Source organism: Saccopteryx leptura, chromosome X (genome assembly GCF_036850995.1).
Source record: "Saccopteryx leptura isolate mSacLep1 chromosome X, mSacLep1_pri_phased_curated, whole genome shotgun sequence".
Classification (NCBI taxonomy): domain Eukaryota; kingdom Metazoa; phylum Chordata; class Mammalia; order Chiroptera; family Emballonuridae; genus Saccopteryx; species Saccopteryx leptura.
The window spans coordinates 43,195,346-43,207,804 of NC_089516.1; the positions used below are offsets into that span (position 1 = coordinate 43,195,346).

Below are 12,459 nucleotides of genomic sequence, written 5' to 3' on the forward strand. Positions count from 1 at the left end.
AACAACTGAGTTGAACCCAGTCCCATACTTTAACTACTATACGATACTACCACCAAAATCATCACTGTACTGTGCTTATCACTTTAGAGGTTGCACAAAACAAAAAATAAGCTGCAGTTACTTATGTGCAATACTCCACTCTTCACTAATGCTAGAAAAATTAAGATTTTACTCCAATATAATTTTAAACAGATCAGATTTTAGGGGCTGAGGTAGCAAAATATATTACTTATTAGGAAAATAATGAATGACTTTTTTGTTAAGAATTGTTATCCATTAAAATTTCTGTATTATAAAGTAAATAAAACATTAACCACTAATGATGTTTTCATTAAACACAGAGAAAACATACAAGCTCTTTATGCATCCTTTGGAACAAAACTTCAGATCCCCATCTACACAAACTGCAGTTCCTTACTTTCAGGGCCTGACAGCCCACGGATGTCTCAAACAAAACAGGAAAAATAAAATGAGATACAATAAGTTTGTTCCCACAATACCCATGCCCTTCTCATCTCCTCCCACATTCCTTATATGAGTGAATAGCACCAATGGCCCCAGACACCCAAACTGGGTATCAACCCAGGCTCACTTCCTTCCACATCCCGTCTCAGAACATTCCTAGAATTCATTTCTTTCTCTCTATCTTTGTTGCCTCTGCTTCTGCGCAGACCTTCACCATCTCTTTCCAAAACCACTATACCAGAAATTTCCCAAATGGCTCTTGGCTTTCATTCGCTGCAGCTCCAGCCCCACTTCAACACTGCTGCCAAAGTCATCTGTCTAACACTAAATCTGATTACATTACTTCCCTGTTTAGAATCTTTGTCTTCAGGATAGTGTAAAATCCTCCCTAGAACACACAAGGTTCTTTTTTATCTGGCCCCCGACTCCCTTCCTGGCTTCATATGAGGTCATGCCCCACACATCTCACACAAGGCAAACAGAGCAACTTAAAAGTTCCCAAACAGTGCTTCTCTGTCTGCCCAGAATGCAATTCTCTCATTTGCCCATCTGGCAAACTCCCACTCGTTTTTTTTTGTTTTTTTTTTTTTAGACCAGCTCAAAACTCAGAGTTCATTATGCTTTCCTCTGGGCATCTAACACATCTTCCCCCCTCCCTATTATAATACTTCTTCAGCCTGACACAATTTTTGTTTATTTGTCTGTCTTTCCCCTAAGACATGGAGCTGTCTAGGGTTCCATGTCTTATTTACCTCTGTATTCTGTTTATTAAATGAAAGAATATCTTAAGGATTTAAACAAGAATATTCAAACTGCTCCCGATAAATGCCCATTGTGCGAGTCAAAGTGGGCACACAGGCTGAATCCCATTTCAACAAATGTTTTTAACTCTTACATCAAAAGTAGTTGTTACATTTGTGTGACTACATACTTGAAACCATAACCAACAGGAGACAGTTTTAAAAGCTACATTAGACCGCCAACAAACCTACATGTTAAATAATTATAAACATCTGGGCTCTTCATTCTACCCCATCCTTAACCTTTTGTGGGTCATAAACCAATTTGGGTAGGGTTTTTCTATCATTTCTTAAACCTACACTCCCAAACTTTGATAAACGTAAAACTCCCACACAGCCCTAGAGATACCAATACTCTCCCAAAGAGCCTAATCCTAAACCCCACGAAAAATAAAAAATAACTTTGTGCTGGTAGCAATTCACAGGTTTCACAGGAGATATAATCCATCAGGAAATATATCATTGAGCTTTGCTCTCGGGTAGTTCATAATATTAAAACGGGAATTTTCTTTCTATCACCAAACATAAACATTGTAACATTAAACATGCTTTAAAGTCTTTATTGAGAAGAGGAAGTCAAGGAGGTGTTGACATCTGTCTCCCTCACCTTTGAGAACCTTATGATAGAAAATTGTCATTAACACATAAAAAAAACACAAATATGAAAAAATATCCAATTCCCACAATATAACCCCCACAAGTACACGTTCAAACAAAGGGAGTTTTTTGAAAATGCTTCTGACACAACATTTTCCTTCTATGTCCCTCACCATACCTCCATCCCACTTTAAAACAGTTTAAACTTCTAGTTAGCGGCAACTTCTTTCAAACTAATAAGCTTTGTCCTTGTGAAGACAAAGAGTTAAATTAAAGGAACAGCTGGCTGCCTGCCACTAACTTAGGGGAGGGGGATGGAGGATGGGGAGAAGGAGGAAAAACCAGTTAGAGGAATGAGTGCTAATTTCTTACTCTGCCACATGGCCATGTTGATCCTATCCACTCCCACGTTGGGGTCACAGGCTCAGGGTTTCCCAGAGCCCCCCAGTTCTGTAGGGAGGCTGGAATGGGATGGAGATGGAACAGCAGCAGTGTGGTCTTCCTCTCTGCCAGATGCTCAAGCATCAAATCTGAAAATATAAACAGAAAAATGTATATCTAAATGAAAAAAAATTCAAATCCTTGACAATTCAGATCCCTTCCTGAACCTCTCTTTCAAAATATGCAGGCACAGGCAGAGTGTCAAATTCCCCCTAAGCATCAAGGAATCACTGAAGAAAGATAAAATGGGGAGACCTAAAGTCAGTTCATATTGGCACTGAGTACTGTTGAATTTTGTGTGAATCACTGGCTCTTCAACAATGGATTTCAGAATCTCAAAGGATGGGTGGTTGGATTGAGGTCATTTTTAAGCGTCTTTCTTATCTTGACGGTCCATGTTTTCCGGAATGAAGAGCAGCATAATATCCAATTGCCCTCCCCAAACCCCAATTTTACATTAAAAATTTGTGGAAGGGACAGCAAATTGTGTGACTACTTGAAGTTTAAAATAGATTGATTTGTTGTTTTCACTTATCTATGTATTCATTGGTTGATCCTTCTACCTTCTGCGTATTCTGGCCAGGGATCTAACTCACAACCTTGGGTAATGCTCTAACCAACTGAGCTACCTGGCGAGGGCCAGCCAACCTGCATTTTTAGAGAAAAAAAAACTCACCTTTTTGACCTGGTGAATATCAAAGTACATTGCTATTTCCATAGCATTTATACAAGCAACACCTCCACCCTGAAATGAAAGCATTAGCGCACAAGTACTGAAGACTACTACAAACTTGAGAGTCATCATTTTGGTCTTCTTTAATGAATTGTTCAAGGACAAAATGTGAATGTGTACACATCTCAAAAACACTAAAAGAGAAAAGACAATGCTTTGGATAAAGAAAGGTTCACTAAGTCCTGGGATGGATTAGCCAGAAAAAAAAACCATTCTGATGATTTATCTGGAACCTGCAACAGTGTTTGGGTTTGTTTTCTTCGCCACCCCCCTCTTATTTCGGGGACAGTTTACTAGTACTGACCCGCGCCTGGTGGGACCAGGCGAAATTTAACATCTCTGAAGTCCAACCCGGGTAACTGCCAATAAATGTATGGCGTTTGTGTACAGCAGATTCTTACTAGCTTTTTGTGCTCCACACTTCTGGATTTCTCTGTTATTCAAGATAGCTTACACTGACGTTATTACATGGGCACACGTACAACTTCATTTGGCAGTCCAGGAAACTGATTTTCTCTGAAATTTATGAAGATAAAGGCACAACAATTTGAAGGAAGAGCCCTTCGTTATGAAGAAGGAGCTCAGACGCAAGCCGTGAAAGTCTGGAAAGAATCGGCTACCCGCGTTAAGTGGGAAAAGGAAAACTCACAGCAACTAGTTTCCTGAGAGTTTGGACTTCACTTTTCTAAAACCCACACCAAACTGCGAGTTCAGAGCAGAAAGGAGAAGAAACGGGCCTTGACAGAGCTTTACCAGCCAAAGCCACCCTGCTACAGTCCTGGAAAGGGGTCGCCCGCAGCTAAACTCCTCCATTCAAAAGTGAGACAGGCTTGGCGCAGCTCCACGAGAAAACTTTGCTGGGACAGCGCAGGGACCCTTGCTCGGAGACTAGGGCTGGGTTCCCGGGAAGATGCCGCCCTGCACTGGCTAAAACTAGCCGGTCTCACTCCTTCGAGTGTCAGGCGGCGGCGGCTCGGCACGGGGAACCCCCATCTCTGGGGGCCGAGCCAGCAAGGGAGCGCTTCCCCCTGTCGCTGCGCCCAGGGGGTGCGCCGGCGGTGGGCCAGGGACTAGCGGGCCGCGAAGGACCTGTAGGGGAAAGGACAGCTCATCTGTCTTTACCTGTCGCCGAGGTTCGGAGCCGTGGAGCCCGTGTCCGCCGCTGGCGGGCCAAGCGCTCAGTCAGCTCTGGCGTCCAGAACACGAAGTTGAGCTAGCGCCCCACGTAGCAGGCAGAGCTTCATTCACAACCCGGCGGGGTGGAGAGGGAGCGGAGCGGGCGCGCGGCTCATGTGACAGGCGCCTTGCCAAGTATCGGCCAAGCGCAGCTGTCGTCTGCGCGTGCGCGCCCTGGCCAGCCCTCTCCCCGCACCTCCGCGGAGCGAGGAGGGGGCGATGCCAGCTCCGGAGGCCGCGGGGCCCAGGCTGCAGCTGAGATCGAGGCTCTGGGAGGGGTTTCTGCGTGCGCAGCCGCAATAGGCCAGCCCAGCTTGCTGCCATGTTTAATGAGAATTGGGCGGGTCCTAACCAATTACTGGGCACGTCAAATGCTTTTGAAAGAGAAATACTGTGTTAAGTTTCACTGTTTCGAGCCTGCGGTACATTTTTTGGTTTTGTACTTAGAATGAAACTGTTTATCTTGAGCTCCTGGCCCACGGAGTAGTTAGTAGTAGAAATCGAATAATAATTATATTAGCTCACGTAGTATTTTGAGCCTCTAATGATATGCGAGACACTGTTCAAGCCCTTCACTTTTTTCAACTCATTTAATATCCACAATAACCCCATTTGAGTACGTACTATTATTTCTCCAGTTTTATTTTGAAGGAAACAGAGGCACAGAAAGGTAAAGTTGTCCTAGCTCATATAATAGAAGTAAGGATAATGATCAAATAAAGTGATGCTTGTAACAACCAACTTGATCCTCATTGCACTGGAAAGTCTACACAGCAGTGTTTAGTATTATATGCATTTCAATAATTAAAATAGAAATAGAGGACCAGAAAAAGCAAAAACTACTGGTCTTAGTAAGTGGTAGAACTAGGATTCCAACCTGGGTCTACCTGATACCAAAGCCCTTACCATAGTATTGAAAGAAACAGCCCCTCGTTTTACGGAAGAGAAAAACAGGGCAATGAGATGCATTCACTTATGCAAGATGATCCTACTAATTAGTTATTGGTAGAACTGAGACTGGAGTCCATATACTCAATCCAGGTAATCTAACTAGAACCCCAGTACTCTATTTCAGAGTGTACTGTAGTAAGCAATTTTGAATGCTTACCTTGGGCAAGCTAAGGGGCCCAGGATACAAAAACATCCAGTCAGCACAAAGCCACCAAGGATAAATCTGTAATCCAAAAAGTCAGGCTTTTTGACCCATTGAAATTAGAGAGATCCCACACCAGAGAAACCATAGGACATCTCAACAAACAAAGAAAAAGAGGCATTATAGGATTCAGGAGGAAGGGGGGTTAGGTGAATTTTAAACGAAGTATTGTTTTGGTAAGCTCAAAGCAGGGCTGTGTGAAGGGGTCAACATCAGGTCTGGACTGCAAAGTGAACCCAGTCCTGTTTCCTTGGGAACCACAAAGTAAAGATAAATGTGGAATGTTGTGTCCAAATACCTCTTATCTGAAGCTCTGCACCTGGATTGGAAATCCACGCTGCTTCTCTGTGTCAGAGAAATTTATGCATTCCAGACAAATATGTGAAGTTTTATTCTTACTTCTATGATTTCAAGCAGCAAATTTTCTAATAGTCTCTAATTGTAGAGAACAAAGTTTCTCAGTAAATAAAAAAAAAAAGTGATGTTGACTCAAATAAAGGGCGTTATTATCACTTGACATCTGCATGTGTTTGAAGAAATACTGTTTCCCTGTTAAATTTGTAGCTGGCTCTATTGGTGTCTGTTATTGCAACCTGATGACTGGCTAGATTTTTGCTTTCTCAGTCCAAGCTAATTTTTACTTTCTTACCTGGTAATATATAGCCCTTGCTTTCAAGCACTCGTGGTGTATGGGTAAGTGGGTGAGGGGTAACCATTAGTAACTGGAAATAAATATAATTTAATTAAAGTAATTAAATCATGATTACATAAATCAGGTTTTCTGAGTCCTCTGATAAAGGTAAATCCAAGGGGAGGCAACAGCTTGAGAGAAAAAAAATCACATATGAGAAACTGTGAGGTTAAAGCTTAGGGTAGGGAAGTATAGGATAATTGTGGGACATATAATCAGAAGGCAAACTGAGGCCCAATTTTGCAGGATCCTGAATGCTGGACTGAGATTTGTATTTAATTCAAAAAGTGATTGAAAAAGAGTTAAGGCTTGCCTGACCGGGCAGTGGCTCAGTGGATAGAGCGTCAGACTGGGATGCAGAGGAGCCAGGTTCGAAACCCCGAGGTCGCCAGCTTGAGCACAGGCTCATCTGGTTTGAACAAAGCTCACCAGCTTGGACCCAAGGTCGCTGGCTCGAGCAAGGGGTTACTCGGTCTGCTGAAGGCCCGCGGTCAAGGCACATATAAGAAAGCAATCAATGAACAACTAAGGTGTAGCAATGAAAAACTGATGATTGATGCTTCTCATCTCTCTCCGTTTCTGCCTGTCTGTCCCTATCTATTCCTCTGTCTGACTCTCTGTCACTGTAAAAAAATAAAATTAAAAATTAAAAAAAAAGAGTTAAGGCTTTTAAGCTAGGAATCTCTTTATTGGAACTCCTTTTTAAGAAAGTTAATCTGGGGTGATTGTACAAGGAGAGGTTTGTTTTGTCATTGCAGAATAGGAGGAACTGGGGCTTATTTGTAAATTTAACAGGAAGAACCACTAGTGAAACAGAAATTGAAGAGACAAGAAAAAGGATAAATAACGGAGTGAAATATGTGGGGAGATAGAAACGAGATGCAAAATACCAGCTAATCTTATAAAAAACGACTATTTGAGACAAGAAAAAGGCCAGTCAAAGGATGGCAATCTGGTTATAAGCAGATTTATCATGAAGCTACCGGTATAGAGAGACCATACTGGCTTTACTTGGAATACGGTAGTTATTTGGCAGAGCTTGGGCAAGAGTGAATTATGGCGAGTATGAGATGGCTGCATTACACGCATATTACCACTTGGTGTCACCACTGACCGCTGACAGCTAGGAGGGCTCCTGCTGGGATTTTAGGAGTACGTTTCAAAAAAGAACATTTTATCTTTTGTGAATTGCAGAACAAAAAAGATTTAAGAGTAGGCTCTGGAGCCTGACTTCCAGGGCTCAGAACCAACCAGACTCCAACACTTAATAACTATTTCACCTCATTCAAGTTACCTAATTTCACTCTATTTTAGGTTTCTTATTTGTAAAATGCAATAATAGGGGGAAATGTGTTAAAAGATGTAAAACAGAAAAGATTAAATGCTCACTAAGTGCTAGCTATTGTCACTATTGATGAGGATGATGAAGTCTTTGGATCCCCACGTTTTTCAGGAACTATTTATACGGTGGGTAACAAATGCCTGTATGACACTTTCCCATGTGAAGCTGTTGGAGTGTGGTACTAATGAGGCAAAGTTAATCATTTAATCCAGAGTTGTAGATTCCGTTAACTCTGTTCTCTTCCCCGTGAGAACCTTAACCAGGTGTCCCACAAGTGTATGCACATGATCACAAGTGGATCTGGCCAAGAGAGTGTAGATAAATCAACTTGAGTGAATCCTCTGTTCACTTCCCCTTTCCTCAGAAAATAACTGGGAAAATGTTCCCACCCAATCCTAACCCTCTATGGTGATCAACAGACTGTGGTCAAGAGCTATTTCAGGTCTTACAATCAAACAGTAAACACAACGTGATCTTAAAAGTTAACTATAAAGAAAGAGTAAAGCAGTGAATTTCTCTGTATAATAAAATGTAGCACTTTAGAGTTGATTTTGCAAAACAAAAACAAAAGTCCTTTCAGAGCTATATAGATCATGGTGGCATCTAAACTGTCATATTTAAAGCAGATTTACCTTTAATTTTGAAATTGTTACTGCAAATACAAACTGATGTAGTTACAGGAGTGCATAGCCATCTGAAGTAGTAAGTGAATGTTTCTGGATATCCTTATTGATTTGTCCCATATTTTGTTTAAGCTCTTACTATTGTGTCAGGCACTGTGTTAGCCACTAGAGATACTAGTTTTAAAATAAAATGGGTACCATTCAGAATGGTGCTCATTAACAAAACAACACATGACAGGTGCTGGCGAGGATGTGGAGAAAAGGGAAACCTCCTGTACTGCTGGTGGGAATGCAGACTGGTGCAGCCACTGTGAAAAGCAGTATGGAGATTCCTCAAAAAATTAAAAATCAAACTGCCTTTTGACCCAGCCATCCCACTTTTAGGAATATATCCCAAGAACACCATAGCACTGATTCAAAGAAAGAAATGCACCCTCATGTTTATGGCAGCATTGTTCACAATAGCAAAGATCTGGAAACAACCCAAGTGTCTGTCAGTGAACTAGTGGATTAAAAAACTGTGGGACATATACACAATGGAATACTATGGGGCCATGAAAAAGAAGGAAATATTACCTTTTGCAACAATATGGATAGACCTAGAAACTATTATGTTGAGTGAAATAAGCCAGGCAGAAAAAGAAAAATATCATATGACCTCACTCATTTGAGGAATCCAATGAACACTGTGAACTGAGGAACGGAATTAAACCTGAAGGGAAGGGGGGAGGGAGCTGTGGGGAAGGGGGCAAAGGAGAAGTTGAGGGAAATATGGGGGAGGGGGATGCATTTGGGGAGACACTAGAATCTATGTAAACACAATAAATAAAAAAATAAATAAATAAAATTACAAAAGTGAAACAAGAAAATAAAATGGGTACCAAAGAAATTTCTGGGGTAGTTCTAGAAAAATGGGGCAGAATAAAAGGAAATGAACAAAGTTATTTAGCTCAGGGGCTTTATTGAGATAGTAAGTTAGGAAGCTCTAAACATGTAGTCATCTAGAATAATTTGTAATTGCCCTGTACCTGTATGCTGAGTATCAAAATGAGTAAATGGCTTGTATTCCAATATTGGTAGCTAATCATATGATTGGAGAAATACTAATGAAAACTACAGTGAGATATCATTAGTAAAGTATAAAAATATTGGTAATACACTGTGTTGACAAAGGTGGAGAAGAGTGGTCTCATAAATATTGGTGGGAGTACAATTAGTCAATTAAGGATAGTTTTGCAAGAACTATAAAAATGAAAAATACTAGACTTTATTCCAAAATTCCATTTCTAAGAATTTCTCCTCCATTTATGTGTCCATAGATATAAACTGTTGTGTTTGCAAGGTTGTTTACTGTAACATTGTTTGTAATAGCAAAAAATGAGAAAACCAGATATCCATCAATAGAGAACTGATCAAATAATTAATGGCACCACAAAAGAGAAAGAATATATTCTATGATACAGTATGTGAAAAAATCAAGTTGTGTAGCTTCTCCATTTTGTGCTAGTGAAGTATATTGCCTATTCACTTATATATCTTAAAAGGTAAAACAAAAAATGTTTTGGATAGCTGGTCAAGGATAGTGTTCAGATTTAAGAACTAGTGGCTGGCTCAAGAAAAAAAACCCATTAGCCTATGAGCATATACTAGAAAGTTATAGTTCTTTAATTGGGCCCAGCATAATTTTTTATTTTTGGTTTTCATGGCAAATTTTACTTATTAAAATGCCATGTTCAATTGCCCAATATTTGTGAGATGTCCAATTCTATCTAGATTAGTACTGCTGATATTCTAAGAGGGCAAATATAAGAGTTTGTTTAGGGAGGGTTGTAAGGATTTGTAGCTCTCTAATCTGTTGAGTCCATCCAGATCTGCACAGCATTCTGTTCCACGAAGAAGTTGAAGTCCATGGAACAGTGGCCCTGGTTTCTCAGAACACTGTGGTACCTGTTCACCCACCAGTGAAAGCTCCTTCGGGGCACAGTCCATGGCCTATACTTCCTTTATATTCATCACAGCAGTGTTTTACAAACCATTTGTGGAGGACAATTCCCTCCAAAATCCATTAGGTACCAATACTTTTATAAAATATAATACAAGTGAATTACTAGAAAAATGAAATCAAAACAGAGACATACAAAATATAAGCCCAATTTTTTTTATGATTATATTCAACAAACATAAAATTACTATCAAATTTTTATTAAGGTTTTAAAACATTTACTCTCAATGTTTTGTTACAGGCAGTATTAAATAGCTGGTGAACCGGCACTGGGCCATGGGCCACACTTTGAGTGGAATTGCCGTACACCACTACCACAGTGCCCAGCTTATGAGGCATTCAATAAATTCTGGGTGTAACATGTCATTTTATAGTGTTTTCTCCTTTGCAGAGTTTTCATATTTCTTTCCCTCTTCTATCATCATACCACCTTCGAAATTAAGTGGAGCAAATTTGATCATTCCCATCTGAGAAAAGATGCAGATAAAGTTATTTCCCTGATGTAAAACAACTTCTTAGCATTAGAGTCCAAGTTAGTCTCTGACTCCTATTGCATTTTGTGGCAGAAGCACTAAAAAAAGCCCTCCAGTCAAAGAGAACCTTCCAAGAGTTCCACCAATTTGAAATAAGAAGACCTATCTAAGGTTTTCCAAATGACAGCAGGTTGACAATGTGATGTAATTGAGAATCAGAGAGCTAGCTTGGAATCCAGGCATAAGCAAGAGATTTTACTTCTGAGTCTGTCTCCTTATCTCTAACGTAGGAATAATAACAGCTTCACTACCAAGTTGCCCTAGAATTAAATGGTAAAGATAAATAGTGAGGTATGTAATTCAAAAAGAATGATAGGGCCTGACCTGTGGTGGCGCAGTGGATAAAGCATCAACCTGGAAATGCTGAGGTCGCCGGTTTGAAACCTTGGGCTTGCCTGGTCAAGGCACATATGGGAGTTGATGCTTCCAGCTCCTCCCCCCTTCTCTCTCTCTTTCTCTTTCTCTCTCTCTCTCTCTCTCTCTCTCTCTCTCTCTCTCTCTGTCTCTCCCTCTCCTCTGTACAATGAATAAATAAATAAATAAAATTTAAAAAAAAATGATAGTTTTAATACACTGCTTATAAAAATTAAGAGTATCAGGCCTGACCAGGCAGTGGCGCAGTGGATAGAGCGTCAGACTGGGATGTGGAGGACCCAGGTTCGAGACCCCGAGGTCGCCAGCTTGAGTGCAGGCTCATCTGGTTTGAGCAAAGCTCACCAGCTTGGACCCAAGGTCGCTGGGGCAAGGGGTTTCTCAGTCTGCTGTGGCCCCACGGTCAAGGCACATGTGAGAAAGCAATCAATGAACAACTAAGGTGTTGCAACAAAAAACTGGTGATTGATGCTTCTCATCTCTCTCTGTTCCTGTCTGTCTGTCCCTATCTATCCCTCTCTCTGACTCTATCTCTGTAAAAAAAAAAAAAGAAAGAAAAAAGAAAAAAAGTAAGAGTATCAGGGAATGTGCAGATACTCAGTACTTTCAGCCTTTTGGGTTTTGGGGAGGGGGTTTGGGGGGGTTAGTACTTTCAGCCTTTTGTATAGTGCATTTTCACCAATGAAATAAAAGTTGGTTTTGCATCTCATTTGTGTAATCAAACAACTTTCTTTGACTTATCGTTTGCTTTTCTGATGTTCTTGTTTAATAAAAAAAATCAAATGCCTCTTTTTTTTAATTGCTTCATGTTCATTTTGAAATATCCCCTAATTTTTGTGAGCAGTGTATTAGGCTCGGTTTAGATAGAACTACATTGAGGGGCTTGCTGTGTAATCTATTCATGTGGAAAGTATGTCATCTAGTGGTAGAGTGAAGAATTGGTTCTAGAAAGAACACTGCTCTTGGAAGACTGGGATCAGTGAATCATGCCCTTCTTTCCTTTCTCTTTTTACACTGACTACTATAGAAAGCTTGGAGTCAAATGTTTGGTCCACCTTTAGCAAATGAACAGGAGTTTACAGACTGTATTCTATGTTAACTTCACCTCTTGTTTCATTTTATTTTTTCTATTTGTACTTTCCCTTGGCATGATTGTCACATTTTTTATATATTTTTGTAGATTATTTTAAATATCCTTTAGAATAAGAATGGTACTATATTAAGATAGATAAGAATATGAAATCAGTACATTCTATTTTGGGTTACTGTTGGTCTATTATCCTGGCAACCTTCAAAACCTAACAATAGATACAAGAACAGATAAGTTGACTCTAAGATGCAATGGAGGTTAAAAATATAGTTCAAATTAAAAATAAGACTTTAAGTCTAAACAGTGGTGGAACAGTGGATCAAGAGTTGAACTGGGATGCTGAAGTCCCAGGTGCAAAACCCCAACTTCACAGGCTTGAGCGCAAGCTCATCTGGCTTCAGTGCAGGCTCACCAGCTTGGGCACGAGGTCACTGGTTTGAG

General features: G+C 40.3%; 1 protein-coding gene across 2 annotated transcripts in view; it reads right to left on the reverse strand.

The window, feature by feature from the left end:
• The window catches only part of CLCN5 (chloride voltage-gated channel 5), a 216,888-nt gene extending 212,422 nt beyond the window's left edge, over nucleotides 1-4,466 (reverse strand). The window contains exons 1-3 of one of the 2 annotated variants that reach the window (XM_066356250.1): nucleotides 4,159-4,466; nucleotides 2,980-3,048; nucleotides 2,235-2,392 (exon numbers count right to left, since the gene is read on the reverse strand). In XM_066356250.1, coding sequence (XP_066212347.1) covers nucleotides 2,235-2,250 — 16 coding nt within the window. In that variant the 5' untranslated portion in view covers nucleotides 2,251-2,392; nucleotides 2,980-3,048; nucleotides 4,159-4,466. The remainder of the gene's footprint in view (nucleotides 1-2,234; nucleotides 2,393-2,979; nucleotides 3,049-4,158) is intronic. The other variant, XM_066356249.1, reaches the window with a different exon arrangement.
• Nucleotides 4,467-12,459: the final 7,993 nt, after the last annotated feature.